Below are 18,248 nucleotides of genomic sequence, written 5' to 3'. Positions count from 1 at the left end.
TGAGTTGGAGGGCAGAAGGGCTCTGCAGCAGGACCTTGACCACCTGGACAGATGGGCAGAGTCCAAGGGGATGGTGTTCAATAGCTCCAAGTGCAGGGTGCTGCACTTTGGCCACAGCAACCCCATGCAGAGATACAGGCTGGGGTCGGAGTGGCTGAGAGCAGCCAGACAGAGAGGGATCTGGGGGTGCTGATTGATACCCACCTGAACATGAGCCAGCAGTGTGCCCAGGTGGCCAAGAGAGCCAGTGGCATCCTGGCCTGCATCAGGAATGGTGTGGTCAGCAGGAGCAGGGAGGTCATTCTGCCCCTGGACTCTGCACTGGTTAGACCACACCTTGAGTGCTGTGTTCAGTTCTGGGCCCCCAGTTTAGGAGGGACATTGAGATGCTTGAGCGTGTCCAGAGAAGGGTGACGAGGCTGGGGAGAGGCCTTGAGCACAGCCCTACGAGGAGAGGCTGAGGGAGCTGGGATTGGTTAGCCTGGAGAAGAGGAGGCTCAGGGGAGACCTTATTGCTGTCTGCAACTACCTGAGGGGTGGTTGTGGCCAGGAGGAGGTTGCTCTCTTCTCTCAGGTGGCCAGCACCAGAACGAGAGGACACAGCCTCAGGCTGTGCCAGGGGAGATTTAGGCTGGAGGTGAGGAGAAAGTTCTTCCCTGAGAGAGTCATTGGACACTGGAATGGGCTGCCCGGGGAGGTGGTGGAGTCGCCGTCCCTGGAGCTGTTCAAGGCAGGACTGGACGTGGCACTTGGTGCCATGGTCTGGCCTTGAGCTCTGTGCTAAAGGGTTGGACTTGATGCTCTGTGAGGTCTCTTCCAACCCTGACGATACTCTGATACTGTGATACTGTAATAGCTGGCATGCTTTTGAAAGCATCCCCCAGGGCTCAGCTAATCAAGACAGCAACATACATCCAGAGCCCTGCCCGATACCACAGGGTCAAACCCTAATGCAGTCCTTACACACAGAGGTTGTAAATTACACCTCAATGCGAGCGTGGGGAATCTTGCACCCAGATCGCTGAACGCTGCTGTGTAACCCAGGAATAAATTACTAGCCCTGAAAAGACTACAGATAGCAGTTTGTTATTGTCTTGGAAGCCTGAACCAAAGGTAACCAAACAACGAGCTGCTGGCAGAACTGCCTGCAGTAATTCTCTCATGCCTGCTACAATGGAGAGAGCAAAGCAGCTTGAGCGTGGACCAAAATCTCTTGCTCGTGACTCGTGCATCCTCTTTCAAACGCTGCAGCACAGAGGGCACCTTTATGACTTACATTCAAGCAGGGTCTTACAGGGGGCCTCCAATAAGCCTGCCAGCCTCAAACACAACATTTCAGTTAAAAACCATTGTGGGTCAGATCTATTCAGGAGACAAAAGAGTACTTTTCTGTCTCCAGACAAGAGCCCTTTGTTCGGCCTCTGAGCCTCACTAAGGCCTGTAGTTCTCTGCCATAAGGAAAATGTTTAAACTGGTCAATGGCAAAAGTCAATTTGGTGAGATAATGTAATTACTAAATGCCATCCATATGCCTCTGCCTGATGCTCTGTCAAGACAAGTGGGCAGGCAGAGCAGGGCTCTGCCAAGCAGCGGCCGCTCTGCGGGGAGCTCGGGCGCCGCGGGAGGAATGAGCTCCTTCCCCAGCTCAGGACTCCCTGCCATGCTGCCACGTTCCCCACTGGAGATGGCAGGTAACCCTCCACATCATGGCTACACCTTTGACACGGGGCTTTGCCTAAGTTGCCCCTCTGCTTGCCAAGAAATCAGGCCTTAGAATCATAGAATCATAGAATCAAGCAGGTTGGAAGAGACCTCCAAGATCAACCTAGCACCCAGCCCTATCCAGTCAACCAGACCATGGCACTAAGTGCCTCAGCCAGGCTTTTCTTGAACACCTCCAGGGATCGTGCCTCCACCACCTCCCTGGGCAGCCCATTCCAATGCCAATCACTCTCTCTGTGAAGAACTTCCTCCTAACATCCAGCCTAGACCTACCCTGGCACAGCTTTAGACTGTGTCCCCTTGTTCTGTTGCTGGTTGCCTGGGAGAAGAGGCCACCCTTCCAACAGCTCCACAGCTGCTCCTAGCTTGGTGTCATCTGCAAACTTACTGATGCTGGACTCAATCCCCTCGTCCAGGTCATCAATAAAGATATTGAACAGGACTGGGCCCAGCACTGATCCCTGGGGAACACCACTGGTGACAGCTGCCAGCTGGATGTGGCACCATTCACCACCACTCTCTGGGCTCTGCCATCCAGCCAGTTCTTGATCCAGCACAGAGTGAATCTGGCCTTGATCTGGCCATCCCCAGATTTACACTTAAGATTAGGACCACAGAGACTTAGATCCATCAAAACTTCAAACAAACCCAAGGCTCACAGCTCACTCTCCAAAGCTCCCCATCTTTATCCCATTAACTGCAGCAATTGCCTCAAACCTACCACAGAGGTATCATCTACCCAAGAACCACAATCCCAGTACCTGACTTCAAACCCTGAGCTATTTGTCCTGACTTGTCTCTGAAGATGGAGGCTCTCATCTACTGCCTCGATAAGGATCTAGGGGAAAAAAATGCAGAGAAAACATCTCTGCACTGGAGGCCTCAATATTAAGTCAATTCCAGTGCAGACCTCAGGGCTATGATATTAAAAACAACAACAACAAAAAAAAAACAAACCCAAAACCCAAACTCTTCAGTGTGTTTGATCTCGGGTCAAGAATTATCTGCTCTTTATTTTTTCAAAGATAAGCCAACCTGGGAGGGAACCCTGTTCCCTAAAAGTGGCTCCTGAGAGCATCCACCTAAAGGGCAGCTTTGCTGCAGCACCAGGACTGTAAATCCCCAAGTCTGGCAGCAGAACCCAGAGCTGCCCTGAATTTCCAGTGCATGGCAGTGCAAGCAGCTTTTGGATGGGAGAGCCCAGATGTTCAGCCAAAGCAAGGGGAAGCAGCCCCAGCAGACGCTGCTGGCTGGTCTGCTGCTGGCTGGTCCCAGACGCTGCCAAACCACACAAGCCAGTGGACAGATATTGATTAATTCCACAGTGAGGAGGGAAAAAAAAGCTCATGTGAGTTGGGGAAGGGTGGAAATAAATTAAGACTAACCAAAAATATAGCACCCAACCTTTCTTTGGAGCTTACTTGGCAGCAATGCAGATTTAACACGCTCAGGAGAGACAGGCACAGCATATAAACGCGCAACGCCACCCATCTCTTCAGCCCTCCTGCTCTCCTCTAATTGCCCTCTCCAAAGCCTAGCTGCCTTTTAAAAATGAAACCAAAATAAACACAAACCCCAGCATTCCTCCTCTCCAGCACACTATTCATTTTCCCAATTCCAAAAGCAAAGTCACCCAACTGCAGGGAAATTACAGCGTCGTGCTTCCACAACACCAAATACATCTGAGAAACACACCAAATATTGCTCTTGGATCACCCTTGGCTAAGTGCATTTATGCAAACAAATCAGGGCTCAGATGCTTAAGGAGAAACAGAAAGACCACCCAGCAGTTGACATTGATGCTGCCGTGCTCTGCTTTACTGAGAAGCCTAAACCCCAGCCCCACACACATTGCATTGCTGAGACGAACCCTCCAGAAACCTCACAAGGAGAGCTGCGATTGACCTTCTGCCAGGAGAGCAGCAGTGGGGGTACACAGCCTGGCCTGCTAGCCAGCCAGTCTCACAACTGGCACCTGGGCTTGCACCTTCACCACTCACAGTATCAGAGTATCATCAAGGTTGGAAGAGACCTCACAGATCAGCAAGTCCAACCCTTTACCACAGAGCTCAAGGCCAGACCATGGCACCAAGTGCCACGTCCAGTCCTGCCTTGAACAGCTCCAGGGACGGCGACTCCACCACCTCCCCGGGCAGCCCATTCCAGTGGCCAATGACTCTCTCAGGGAAGAACTTTCTCCTCACCTCCAGCCTAAATCTCCCCTGGCACAGCCTGAGGCTGTGTCCTCTCGTTCTGGTGCTGGCCACCTGAGAGAAGAGAGCAACCTCCTCCTGGCCACAACCTCCCCTCAGGTAGTTGTAGACAGCAATAAGGTCTCCCCTGAGCCTCCTCTTCTCCAGGCTAACCAATCCCAGCTCCCTCAGCCTCTCCTGGTAGGGCTGTGCTCCTCCCACCTCTGAGAAACAGGATGAAATGCAAAGGTTTGTCAGTCTCTTCCGAATGAGTACAGCTGGATACTTGGCGCTGCTTTCTGCTGCTACTGCAGACAGCAAGAAGCTAACTCCTGGACCCAACCTTTTTAAAGGCACTTCAAGCCTCCCACTTACAGAGTTTGCCTTTTCTTTCCAGTGGAGTCGTGCCACTCTCTTCCCCTCCTCCCAAAATCAAACCAGGGAACTCGTAAGGCAGCCAAAAAGCAGAGCTTTTGCCATCCAGCTAAGGCTGGGTGAATCCCCCATGCCCACTGGCATTTCCCTGCTCCCATCTGACATCTCAGGTTTGCTACGCCGATGACAGCAAACCACCCCTCAAGCCCTGGCGGCGATCCACCAGCTTTGATGTGGGCAACGCTTGTCACCACACGTAGGCTGGCACGAACAGGTCAGGCTCCTCCTCACCCTCTGCGTCCCAACCACGTCCCCAAACGGCTGCTGCCCCAGGGGAGCTGGCACAGCGCAGCGGAGCGCATCTGCGGCGCGACAGCCCAGGTCAGGGCACATGAAGTGTGCATCCAGCACAGACAAACCGCTCCCAGGTTCAGTGGCAGGTCTCATTCCCACTGCATTTTTAACGTGGCTCTGACATCTGCTTGGCCCACGCCAGGCAAGATGTTTGCTGGCTACATGAAATAAACATCGGGAATTCTTGCTTTAGGAGCTGCTGTCTTCCCCTGAGTTCAAAATCTCCTGCATAACGGACCTCTTTTTTTGTGTGTGTGCTTCTCACCCTGCAGCTTTGTCTAAACAAGAAGAATAACAAATAGCAGAATCAACCTCCCCCCCCCCCCCAAAAAAAAAAATAAAGAGGGAAGAAATTCAGAGCTAAAAACCACTCGAGAGTGCTCTAGAGAGCTAAGAGGGTTTTCAAGCACCCACATAAAATTCCTCTTACAACCAGGACAGCCTTCTAGAGAGACAGCAGACTTGGCATCTGTCTTTTCCCAGAGACTGGTCTACAAAATCCTACTGTAAGGGACAATGTAGCTGCTGCCAGACATACTGAAAGAGAGCAAGGGGAAAAGGAGAAAGAAAGGGGGGGGGGGGGGGGAAGACAGAGAAGAAGAAAAAAGAGATGGAAGAAAAAGAAAAAGAGAGGGGGGCAAAAGAGAAGGGGGAAAAAAAAGAAAAGAAAAAAAGAAAAAAGGAAAGAAAAAATAAGGAAAGGGAGGAAAGGGAGAAAGAAAGAAAGAAAGAAAGAAAGAAAGAAAGAAAGAAAGAAAGAAAGAAAGAAAGAAAGAAAGAAAGAAAGAAAGAAAGAAAGAAAGAAAGAAAGAAAGAAAGAAAGAAAGAAAGAAAGAAAGAAAGAAAGAAAGAAAGAAAGAAAGAAAGAAAGAAAGGAAGGAAGGAAGGAAGGAAGGAAGGAAGGAAGGAAGGAAGGAAGGAAGGAAGGAAGGAAGGAAGGAAGGAAGGAAGGAAGGAAGGAAGGAAGGAAGGAAGGAAGGAAGGAAGGAAGGAAGGAAGGAAGGAAGGAAGGAAGGAAGGAAGGAAGGAAGGAAGGGAGGAAGGAAGGAAGGAAGGAAGGGAGGAAGGAAGGGAGGAAGGAAGGGAGGAAGGAAGGGAGGAAGGAAGGGAGGAAGGAAGGGAGGAAGGGAGGAAGGAAGGGAGGAAGGAAGGGAGGAAGGAAGGAAGGGAGGAAGGAAGGAAGGGAGGAAGGAAGGAAGGGAGGAAGGAAGGAAGGGAGGAAGGAAGGAAGAGAGGAAGGAAGGAAGAGAGGAAGGAAGGAAGAGAGGAAGGAAGGAAGAGAGGAAGGAAGGAAGAGAGGAAGGAAGGAAGAGAGGAAGGAAGGAAGAGAGGAAGGAAGGAAGAGAGAAAGAGAGAAAGAGAGAAAGAGAGAAAGAGAGAAAGAGAGAAAGAGAGAAAGAGAGAAAGAGAGAAAGAGAGAAAGAGAGAAAGAGAGAAAGAGAGAAAGAGAGAAAGAGAGAAAGAGAGAAAGAGAGAAAGAGAGAAAGAGAGAAAGAGAGAAAGAGAGAAAGAGAGAAAGAGAGAAAGAAAGAAAGAAAGAAAGAAAGAAAGAAAGAAAGAAAGAAAGAAAGAAAGAAAGAAAGAAAGAAAGAAAGAAAGAAAGAAAGAAAGAAAGCTCCTTCTACTTTTCCAGCCTCTCCACCACTTCCTGGCAGCAGTGAGGCTGCTGCACCAGAGTCAGGGCAGGCTCCCCCCTTCCTCACTCTCCTCACCGCCCTGCTACGCCCCAAGAACTCATCACACGCTGCCACAATGTGTTCATCCCAGGGCGAAAGAAGCCCATAACACTTTACTAATTGCTGCGGCAGTGTAATAGCTCCTACACCATCAGAGAAGTTCGCCAGCAGAGCACCTCTATAAAATTAAAGCCTATTGCCCCTCATTAGCCAGGGGTGTTTGTGCAGCGCTGTTAGGCTTCTTAGCGCTTAAGGAGAGCGTTCTGCAAGTGTAGCCTCAGAAAATCCCTAACGACGAGCCAGACCTCAGGAAGGCTGTGCGACTGGGCTAATGGCTAGACAACTTCAAAAGTTAAGGCAGCCTCTTGACATTATTCAGCTCAGCGGAGCGGTTCATTTTAATTGGATTAAATTGTCACCGTGTTGGTTTTTTTTTTAATGTCAACCCAAAACTTCCACTTATTGTTTCCTAATATTTGGCCAAACGCTGCAACGGTGTCAGCTGCGGCACCTTTCCCTCGCAACAATCTCAGCGCCACCGATGGCAAAGCCCAAAACCCTCCGGACGGCTTCCTCCCCCGGGGGCTCGCTGCCGCGGAAGGTGGCCGCGCATTGCCGGAGTGGCTCTTCCCGAGGTACCGATCCCGAGGTAACGGCATTCACCAGATCCCCTGTTAGCAAACGCTCTTGCGGCTCGGGAGAAGTGTAAACGGCACCGTTCTCCCGAGCACCTGGCAATAAGCACCGATGGGAAGGGCCGGCCTGGGCACCGCGGCCGGGACAGGAGGTTAGCCGGGAGGCGCGCAGCTCTGCGCACTCGGTCACGGCAGAGGCGCAGCAGCGCGGCGTACCGGAGGGTTTTAGGGGTGTCTTGAGCACAGCAGCCAGGAATAAAAGCCACTGCTTTTGTTTGGCCGGACGGGAAAGGTTGCATTTGCAAGCAGATGCTCCTGCCTCCCCGTCCGCGGAGCCGGGACTGGGAGGCGGTTTCCTCGGGCCGCCGCTCGGAGACAGCCCGGTTGGCACCCAGCGTTCGGCCGGGCCGGGAACAAAACCCCCTGGACCCAACCCCACGCCGCCGCTGCCCCTCGGGTGCCCCACGGCGGCCGAGCAGCGCCCCCCCCGCCCCTTCTACGGGGCGGCAGAGAGGTACCGGGGCGGAGGGTGCTCCCGGTCCGGCAGGCGGCTGGGTCGCCGCGGCAAACTTCGGCTGAGGCTCACTGGAGAGCGGCAGGGCTCCCCGCTGCCCTTCGTGGGGTTCTTTTAAGGAGCCCGTGGGTTTTTTTAGGGGGAGGGGCGGTGTCGTCTGCTTGCAGAGCGCTCAGAGATCAACAGATTCCACCGCGGATCGCTCCGCTGCCGCGGCGGGCGGCGATGCCGCGGGGCAGGGCCGGGGATGCGCGCCCCGCACTGGGCTAGACGGAGTCAAAGCGGCCGCCCCCATCCCGTCCCCCTGAGCCCCGCGGGGCTGCCGCGCCACCCACCCCGCCCCGGCACTCACCGGCTGCCCGGAGGCGCAGGCCACGAAGCTGACGGTGAGCGCTAGCCACACGCCCCGCATTCTTCCCGCGGAGCCGGCGCGGCGGCAGCGGCCGCCGATGGCCGGGCACAGAGGAGAAACCGGGAGTCGGCGGCGTTCAGCAGCTCCCGGGGGCGGGAGGGGAGGGGGGAGGGGGGCGCGGGGCAGGCCCGCGGGCTCCCTCCGGCCCTCCGCGCTTCTTCTGCCCCTCTCCGCGCTCCGCTCCGCCGTTGCCCGGCGGGCCCGATGCTGCGCGGCGCTCGGGCGCCCGGGGGCTGCAGGCTGCGCGCTGCCCGGCTCCGCCGCCCTCCCGCCCTCCGCCCCGAGTGCGTGGCGGCGGCGGCGCGGCTCCCAGTTAAACCCCGCAGAAATTCCTGCAGGATTACAACACAGATTGGCAGCTCCCCCAGCCAGTGGAAGGAGGCGGCGCGCCGCGGCCGCCGCCGGCTCTCGCCCCTCGCAAATTCAGGCAACTTTAGCCCCTCTCCTCCTCCTCCACCCCGTTCTCGTCCTCCCCCCCAGCGGAAAACACGAGCAGCGCCGCGGACCGAGCGAGCCAGGAGCGGCCCGGTAGAAGAGCGGGGCCGTGGAGGGGCTGCGTCCTTGCCGGGGAAATCTGGCCGCGGCCGCGTGTGTTCAGCGCTCCGCTGCCGCGCATCGCTCCGCTGCCCGCGCCGGCCTCCCCGCTTCGCCTGCCTGCGCGGAAAAAACGGGACCGAGGGGTTAGAAATCCCGGGCAGTGCCGAGCAGCCGCAAATGCCGTCTCAGTTTCGGGCCCCTGCGGGGCTTTCTACCCCGAGATCTATTTTTTTTTTGCCTTCCTACTTTTCTCCGTCAACAAAACAAACTTGCAGGGGCGAGGAGGTGGCAAGCAAGAGACAGCTGCGTTTTGCACCCAGCTACGTGGATTCAGGACCTGTGTCTTCGGCATAAATCCTGCAGGAACTGGCAGATCCAGAAGCCGGGAAGCGTAGCGAGAAGTCTTGCTGTGTCTAGTCCATGGTGTTTCTCAGCTGGGGAAGATGGTGGTACTGCAGGGCTGGGGAGCCTCAGCCCGAGCCAGTTGCCTATGCCAGTGTGTTTCCAGCACTGAACATGTTGGACACTGGAATGGGCTGCCCGGGGAGGTGGTGGAGTCGCCGTCCCTGGGGCAGTTCAAGGCAAGGTTGGACATGGCACTTGGTGCCATGGTCTGGCCTTGAGCTCTGTGGTAAAGGGTTGGACTTGATCTATGAGGTTTCTTCCAACCCTGATGATACTGTGATATTGTGATACTGTGATACTGTGATGTCCCTGTCTTACATCAGTCACTGGGCATGGGAAAGGCCTAATAACCAGGAAAGCAAAAGGCATCAGTCTTGCCTGCAAGCTACCACTTGTGGCTTAATTCCGAAGGCCGTGGGCGATATTTTATAGCCTGAGTCAAATGGTCACAAGAACCATCGTGGTCTCTTCTGGTTTAGCAAAAATCACAGAATCACAGAATCACAGAAAACATCCAGTTGGAAGAGACCTGTATAGGGTTAACACTCCTGGGGGAGTGACCCTGAACCTGACCCTAAGGGTCTTGGCCCCTCCCCAGGGGTGGGCCACACTCCAGGTGATGGTTAGCCCACTCCCCCCACTTCCTGTGGTATAAAAGAGACAGGACCTCCCTGTCTCTTCCCTTTTTTCTCCTTTACCTGCGTTCACTCATGACCACACACCCATATTGCATACCAGCACAACACGTGGCAGCCACGAGGCAGAGACACCATCACACTGCTCGGGTTGTATCCATCCCTGTTTGTATTTTGCTGTTTTCCCTTCCTTATCCTTTGTAAACTCCCCTACCTCCAATCCCTTTTTCTAAGTTATTGTTAAACTTTTCCTTTTTAACTTCCAAATCGAGTGAGATTGATTTATTTGGGTGTCCCTACCTTTATCTCTCTCCCTGTCTTTTGGGGAAAAAGAGGGGGAAGAGGGGAGGGCACTCTATAAACTCTATAAATTGTCATTGGGTCTACCAAATTTATAAGAGTCTCTGGGAACCTGCATTTGAACCCAAGACAAGACCTCAAAGATCATCCAGCCCAACCTTCAACCCAGCACTGAAGGCTCAACAGCAAACCATGTCCCTAAGCTCCAGATCTCTGACCACAATTTGAGACTTGCCATCAAAAACTCTTTCAGCAGCCCCAGCGTAAAAGACTGTTCCTCCTAGAGGAGCCGGGGGCAAAGAGGAGCCAGGGGCAAAGAGGAGCTCAGGGAGGTTTTTCTGTGCCCTCAGCCTCGCTTGCCCTGTGCAGCACTTCTGGTAGTGTTGGGGTGTTGTTGAGATCCCAGCCGCCGTTGGTTCCGGCTCTGGTTGCCTTCCTATCAAAACAGGAATACTGCGTAAGAAAATACAGTTAATCTGGCACAAGCAATCCCTCACCCCCACTCATCCCTTTCCCAGCCTCTCCCAGGCAAGCATGCATCCCGGGAGATCCCTGTGCGGTGTGGGTGTAACAGCAGCTGGCTCTGTGCTGGGAAGTGGCAGGACCCTTGTCCCCAGAGCGGGTAGGTGGCCGTGCCTGGAGTGCTCTGGCTTCACACAGCCCGGTCCCAGGAACGTGATACCTCCCAACAGTTACCACGCTTGCTATTTCTAGACCCACCTTCTGGACATGCTGTCTCGTTGGGTTTCACTCTGCCTTCCCCCACTGAAATCTTAGCAGCTTTTCAAAGGGCTGCTCCCCGTGGGTGTCGCACGCAGATTGTTTAATATATGCCTCATGTCAAACAGACTGTTTAATGTACTCCTTCTCCGTCGAAGTATGTTGCAGATCCTTAGGACTCAGCTCTGTGCATCCTGCTCTGTAGTAGGCAGCAGGATTGCACTCGAACCAAGCAGCAGTTCCAGCGCTGTTTGGTGCGGGTGAGTGAGGGGCAGTGAAGCAAAACTGCAGTTGGGCATCAGGTAGGCATGGGATCTTGTGGTCTGCAGGGATGGGAAAGGTGGGAAACCAGAAATACCTCTTCTCCCAGGCAACCAGCAATAGAACAAGGGGACACAGTCGCAAGTTGTGCCAGGGCAGGTCTAGGCTGGATGTGAGGAGGAAGTTGTTGGCAGAGAGAGTGATTGGCATTGGAATGGGCTGCCCAGGGAGGTAATGGGGGCACCATCCCTGGAGGTGTTCAAGAAAAGACTGGATGAGGCACTTGGTGCCATGGTCTGGTTGACTGGATAGGGCTGGGTGCTAGGTTGGACTGGATGAGCTTGGAGGTCTCTTCCAACCTGGTTGATTCTATGATTCTGCAGGCAGGACCCTCAACAGTGGGCAAACAAAATGCTCTATTAGACACAAATAACAAAAAGCACAAACATGGAGACAGAGCATCTGAATACAAGGAGCATCCCCAGGCTTATCAGACAGCAAGGGTCTAGGGACTTCCAACAGCAGGGTGGGGCTTAGTGTTCAGACCTTTCAGGCCCATCTTTAACAAGCAAACCAAGCTCATCTTTTCTTTCCTGTTGCAGTCTACAGTTAGCAGGGGTTTAGACACTCAGCGGAATCTGTCAAAGCCCAAAATACCATCTGCAACCAGCAAAGAGGGAAGACTTTCCTCAGGCAAGGGTAACAGCAGCTAATGGCCTTCTCATAGAATCATAGAATCAACCAGGTTGGAAGAGAGCTCCAAGCTCAGCCAGCCCAACCTAGCACCCAGCCCTGCCCAACCAACCAGACCATGGCACTAAGTGCCCCAGCCAGGCTTGGCTTCAACACCTCCAGCCACGGCCACTCCACCACCTCCCTGGGCAGCCCATTCCAATGCCAATCACTCTCTCTGCCAGCAACTTCCTCCTCACATCCAGCCTAGACCTGCCCTGCCACAGCTCCAGGCTGTGTCCCCTTCTTCTGGCCCTGGCTGCCTGGCAGCAGAGCCCAACCCCACCTGGCTACAGCCTCCCTGCAGGCAGCTGCAGGCAGCAATGAGCTCTGCCCTGAGCCTCCTCTGCTGCAGGCTGCACCCCCCCAGCTCCCTCAGCCTCTCCTCACAGGGCTCTGCTCCAGGCCCCTCCCCAGCCTTGCTGCCCTTCTCTGGACACCTTCCAGCACCTCAGCATCTCTCTTCAATTCAGGAGCCCAGAACTGGACACAGCACTGCAGGGGTGGCCTGAGCAGTGCTGAGCACAAGGGCAGAATGATCCCCCTTGTCCTGCTGGCCATGTAGGCAGTGTCCCTGAAGGAATCGAGGCTAAGACCTCCAAAAACTCCAAATACCTACAGACATCCTTAAACGTGTGGAGGGACATTCTCTGGTGCCAAGCGTGAAGCCAAGCACACGCACTGGCACTAGAAGGAGCAGGAGTAAAGACAGGAAAGCAGACAGATGATTTGGGAAAATAGAAATGAACGTAAGGAGGAAAGAAGAGAACATAAACAGCCTCTGTAGGTCACAGAAATAACCAAGCACTGCCTTGGGACCTGCTTGCTACCTCTGAGCCCCATGTCTGGAAGCACCATAATCCGTGGTGGTGATCCCATGGAGAAGGGCTGTGCTATCACAGCCAAGTGCTTCAGCACCTGCTCCTCCTGTCACCCAGAGTCTGTAGAGACTGAGGCAAGTGGCAGGCACAGAAAGAAGCTGAAACCAAGTGGTTTAACTCTAAGCTATTACATCATAGGAGCTGCAATGAGAGCAGTGGAGCCAGAGAATGAGTTGGCAAAAGCAATCTGTGAGCCTGGGCATTTCTGATGCAGACTGTCAGGCAATGATCGCTGCACTGCCTCTGTGCCACCCCAAGTCTCTGCCAGCCCTCCAGTGGGTACTGACCACCTGATCACAGCCCCTAGTCAAGTCCAACTGGGCTGGAGCAGGATTAAGGGACAAACTGCATCAAAGACTGTTTCTTTTTGTTGTTGTTTTACTTAGAATCACAGAATCATAGAACCAACCAGGTGGGAAGAGACCTGCAAGCTCAGCCAGTCCAACCTAGCACCCAGCCCTGCCCAACCAACCAGACCATGGCACTAAGTGCCCCAGCCAGGCTTGGCTTCAACACCTCCAGCCATGGCCACTCCACCACCTCCATGGGCAGCCCATTCCAATGCCAACCACTCTCTCTGCCAGCAACTTCCTCCTCACATCCAGCCTAGACCTGCCCTGGCACAGCTTGAGGCTGTGTCCCCTTCTTCTGGTGCTGCTTGCCTGGCAGCAGAGCCCAACCCCACCTGGCTACAGCCTCCCTGCAGGCAGCTGCAGGCAGCAATGAGCTCTGCCCTGAGCCTCCTCTGCTGCAGGCTGCACACCCCCAGCTCCCTCAGCCTCTCCTCACAGGGCTCTGCTCCAGGCCCCTCCCCAGCCTTGCTGCCCTTCTCCAAACACCTTCCAGCACCTCAACATCTCTCTTGAACTGAGGAGCCCAGAACTGGACACAGTACTTAAGGTGTGGCCTGAGCAGTGCTGAGCACAGGGGCACAGGAACCTCCCTTGTCCTGCTGCCCACACTGCTCCTGATGCAGGCCAGCATGCCATTGGCTCTGCTGCCCACCCGGGCACATTGCTGGCACACTGCTGGCCCACTTTCCACAGCATGTGCTGTGTGCTGGAAGGATGCAAGAGGACCTCACATGTAGCATGTGCAATGTGGTTATCAACTGCAGAAAGGACTAATGATAACCAAAATGTCCACCACATTTGAAACTTCAGCTCTGGATCCTTCCTAAGGGGAAAGAAACCTGCTGGGCTGTAGCCTGTGCTCCCTGCTCTGGTGCTTTCCGCTTCACAGTCAAAGCACCAAGGGTCACACAGACATTTCTAGAGCTAGGAGTACCAGAGAGCACAGACAGGGCTTAGGAGGACCCTGTTAGTGTTAAATACTGTGGAGCTATTGGAATTTTAGGGAAGAGTTTTGGTTAGAAAGATGAGAGCTGTGCAAAAGGCAACTTTGGGAGGCTGGGGGGAAAAAGGTTTCCAGCCTGCAGCTGCCAAGGTAGATTAAGGATAAGTGGGCTTAAGTTCCTGAGTGCTTCCCAAGCATCTATTTCTGTGTGGCAAGGTCCTCCTGGTGACTTGCACAAACAGCAGGGCCAAGGAAAGAGATCTGCACGGGGAGGAGAGGTCCTAATCTTGCCATTTCTCCATTAATATTTGGCCAATAACTTAAGATGTGATTGAGAACAATTGGTCCAAAGCGCCAGGGAACAGCACAACAGCCTGAGCCTCCTGCTGCAGTCAAGTGGGTGATGAGGTGCTGCTGGCTAGAGCTGCTCCTTGGGGGATAATTGGTCACTGGCAGTGCCCGTGCCCAGGCTGGGACAGCCTTGGCATCACCTTCAGAAGTTATAAGAGGTGGTCAATTTTCACAGGCTGACAGGATCACAGGATATTAGGGGTAGGAAGGGACCCAAGGAGATCATCCTCCCAACCCCCCCTGCCATGCCCAGGGACACCCTACCCTAGAGCAGGCTGCACACAGCCTCAGCCAGCCTGGCCTCAAACACCTCCAGCCATGGAGCCTCAACCACCTCCCTGGGCAACCCATTCCAGGCTCTCACCACTCTCCTGCTCAACAACTTCCTCCTCACCTCCAGCCTCACTCTCCCCACCTCCACCTTTGCTCCATTCCCCCCACTCCTGCCACTCCCTCACAGCCTCTAAAGTCCCTCCCCAGCTTTTCTGTAGGCCCCTTTCAGGTCCTGGAAGGCCACAAGAAGGTCCCTTGGGAGCCTTCTCTGCTCCAGCCTGCACAGCCCCAACTCTTTCAGTCTGTGCTCACAGCAGAGCTGCTGCAGCCCTCTGAGCATCCTCCTGGCCCTGCTCTGGACACTCTCCAGCATCTCCACAGCCCTCTTGTCCCAGGGGCTCCAGAGCTGGATGCAGGACTCCAGGTGGGGTCTCAGCAGAGCAGAGCAGAGGGGCAGAATCCCCTCCCTGGCCCTGCTGGCCACACTGCTGCTGCTGCAGCCCAGGCTCTGCTTGCTCTCTGGGCTGCAAGTGCACACTGCTGGCTCCTGTTGAGCTTCTCCTCCAGCAGCACCCCCAGGTCCCTCTCCTCAGGGCTGCTCTCCAGCCACTCACTGCCCAGCCTGCATTGGTGCTTGGCATTGCCTTGGCCCAGCTGCAGGACCTTGCACTTGGTCTGGTTGAACCTCCTGAGCTTGGCTTGTGCCCACCTCTGCAGCCTGTCCAGGTCCCTCTGGATGGATCCTGCCCTCCAGCCTGGCTGCTGCACCACACAGCTTGGTGTGGGCAGCAAACTTGCTGAGGCTGCACTCAGTGCCTCTGTCCATGGCATCCACAAAGATGTTGAACAAGACTGGTCCCAGGACTGACCCCTGAGGGACTCCACTCTTCTCTGGCCTGCACTTGGCCATGGAGCCATTGACAGCCACTCTTTGGGTGTGGCCATCAAGCCAGTTCTTTATCCATCAGTGCTCCACCCATCAGACCCATGTGTCACCAGCTTGGAGACCAGGATGTGGTGCGGGACAGTGCCAAACCTTGCTCAAGTCCAGGTAAATGCCATCAGTTGCTCTCCCCTCATCTATTCACCTTGTGACCTGTTCATAAAGGCCACCAGGTCTGCCAGGCAGGACAGATAACTATGCAAAGAGGAACAAAACCTGTGAAAAGGAAGGGAGCAGCTGCTATTAAATGTGTTTGAACCCATGCCCAGCAAGGAGCTGAGACTGATTTGCATTCAGGTTGTCTACATGGAGCCCACACCTGGGGCTATACTCCAACAGCTGCTTTATGACCCATTGCCCTCTCTCCATGAGGGAAGAGGAACCAGGGAAAGGAGAGGAGACCCAGAGGCCAAAATGAAAGCAGAGTTAATGAAGTAGCCACACTAGTGCCAGTGTCAGTGCAAGAGCTGTACAGTTCACAGCCAAGGTGCAGCAGTCAAGTCACAGAATCACTGAGGCTGAGATCATCAGGTCCAGCCTATGACCCAGCACCACCACATCGACCAGACCATGGCACTAAGTGCCACAGCCAAGCTTTCCTTAAACAGCTCTACCACCTCCCTGGGCAGTCCACTCCAGTTTCTAATCACCTATCACCCTGAAGAAGTGCTTCCTAACATCCAACCTAAACCTCCCCAGGTGCAGCTTCAGGCCATGCCCTCTTGTCTTGGCTTAAGATGCCTGGCAGAAAAACCTGACCCCCACTTGACTGCAACTTCTCTTCAGGTAGCTGTAGAGTGTGATAAGGTCCCCCCTGAGCCTCCTCTTCTCCAGGCTGAACACCCCCAGCTCGCTCAGCCTCTCCTCAGCAGACCTTCCCTCCAGTCCCTTCCTCAGTCTCATTGCTCTCCTCTGGCCCCGCTCCAGCACCTCAGTATCCTTCCTGAAATGAGGGCCCAGAGCTGCACACAGTGCTCGAGGTGAGGCCTCTCCAGTGCCAGAACAGGGCAAAATGACAGCCCTAGTCCTAGATCCCAACTTCCAGCAGGGCAGCACTCAGGAGAAGGAAGAGGAGCAGGAGGAGTAAGAACCCAAACAGGAAGCTCCCCTCTGTGCAGTAGACTTCCCCTGCATACTGGGGAGTGATGCTTGCGGTCTGGGATGCACCTGTAGCCAGCTGGACTCTGCTGGGATGGCTGACTCAGGACTGCTGGTGGCCTGCAGTCCCTGGCTGGCCTGGGATTCTGTCCCAGCAGCACCAGGACACATTATAAGCCCTCCAGAGTCCAACTGTACTGCCCCAGCAATGCTACAACGCCTATGTCTCTATCTATCTCTAGCTATATTTACATCTAGATCTATATCATCATCATCTATATCATCTGTATCTGTATCACCTGTATCTACATCTATAAAGCTATAACTATATCTATAGCTATATTTATATAATCATTGCTATCTATATCATCTGTATCCACATCTATATCTATATCATCTGTAGCTACACCTATATATATCTATATCTGTAGCTATATCTGTGTTATCATCATCTACATATCATCTGTGTCTATATCTATGTATCATCTGTGTCTATATCTGTGTCTGTGTCTATATATCATCTGTATCTATATAGCTATATCTACATATAACTGTATCTATATCTATGTCTGTATCATCTACATATCATCTCTGTGTCCATATCTATGTTTCATCTCTGTCTATATCCATATCTGTGTCTATATATCATCTGTATCTATATAGCTATATCTAGATATATCTATATCTGTATCATCATCTACATATCATCTGTATCTGTATCTATAGCTCATCTGTATCTGTATCTATAGCTATGTGTCATCTCTGTCTATATCCATATCTGTGTCATATATCATCTGTATCTATATCTATAGCTATATCTAGATATATCTATATCTGTATCTATAGCTATATCTGTATCATCATCTACATATCATCTGTATCTGTATCTATAGCTATGTCTCATCTCTGTCTATATCCATATCTGTGTCATATATCATCTGTATCTATATCTATAGCTATATCTAGATATATCTATATCTGTATCTATAGCTATATCTGTATCATCATCTACATATCATCTGTATCTGTATCTATAGCTATGTCTCATCTCTGTCTATATCCATATCTGTGTCATATATCATCTGTATCTATATCTATAGCTGTATCTAGATATATCTATATCTGTATCTATAGCTATATCTGTATCATCATCTACATATCATCTGTATCTGTGTCCATATCTATGTATCATCTGTGTCTATATCTGTGTCTGTGTCTATATATCATCTGTATCTATATCTATATCTGTATCTAGATATATCTATATCTGTATCATCATCTACATATCATCTGTATCTGTGTCTATATCTATGTATCATCTCTGTCTATATCAATATATGTGTCTATATATCATCTGTATCTATATGTATAGCTATCTGTGTAGCTGTATCATCATCTATATATGTATCTACATAACTATATCTATAGCTATATTTATATCATTATCATCATCATCTATATCATCTGTAGCTATATCTATAGATCTATATTTGCAGCTATATCTATAGCTATATCTGTATCATCACCTGCATATCATCTGTATCTGTATCTATATCTATGTATCATCTCTGTCTATATCTGTATCTGTGCCTACATATATCATCTGTATCTATATAGCTATATCTAGATATATCTGTATCTGTAGCTATATCTGTATCATCACCTACATATCATCTGTATCTGTATCTATATGTATCATCTCTGCCTATATCTGTATCTGTGTCTATATATCATCTATATCTATAGCTATAGCTAGATATATCTATATCTGTAGCTACATCTGTATCATCATCTACATATAATTTGTATCTGTGTCACTATCTATGTATCATCTCTGTCTATATCCATATCTTTGTCTATATATTATCTGTATCTATATCTATAACTATAGCTATCTTTGTGGCTATATTTATGTCTATATCATCATCATCATCAT

General features: G+C 52.2%; 1 protein-coding gene across 1 annotated transcript in view; it reads right to left on the bottom strand.

The window, feature by feature from the left end:
- SDC2 (syndecan 2) overlaps window positions 1-8,169 on the bottom strand; it is a 90,458-nt gene extending 82,289 nt beyond the window's left edge. The window contains exon 1 of the mRNA XM_064154741.1: window positions 7,821-8,169. Coding sequence (XP_064010811.1) covers window positions 7,821-7,880 — 60 coding nt within the window. The 5' untranslated portion in view covers window positions 7,881-8,169. The remainder of the gene's footprint in view (window positions 1-7,820) is intronic.
- Between the last annotated feature and the right edge of the window lie 10,079 nt (window positions 8,170-18,248).

Source organism: Pogoniulus pusillus, chromosome 14 (assembly GCF_015220805.1).
Source record: "Pogoniulus pusillus isolate bPogPus1 chromosome 14, bPogPus1.pri, whole genome shotgun sequence".
Taxonomy (NCBI): domain Eukaryota; kingdom Metazoa; phylum Chordata; class Aves; order Piciformes; family Lybiidae; genus Pogoniulus; species Pogoniulus pusillus.
Note: the sequence above shows the minus strand (reverse complement) of the source record. Positions and strands in the feature narration are given on the sequence as shown.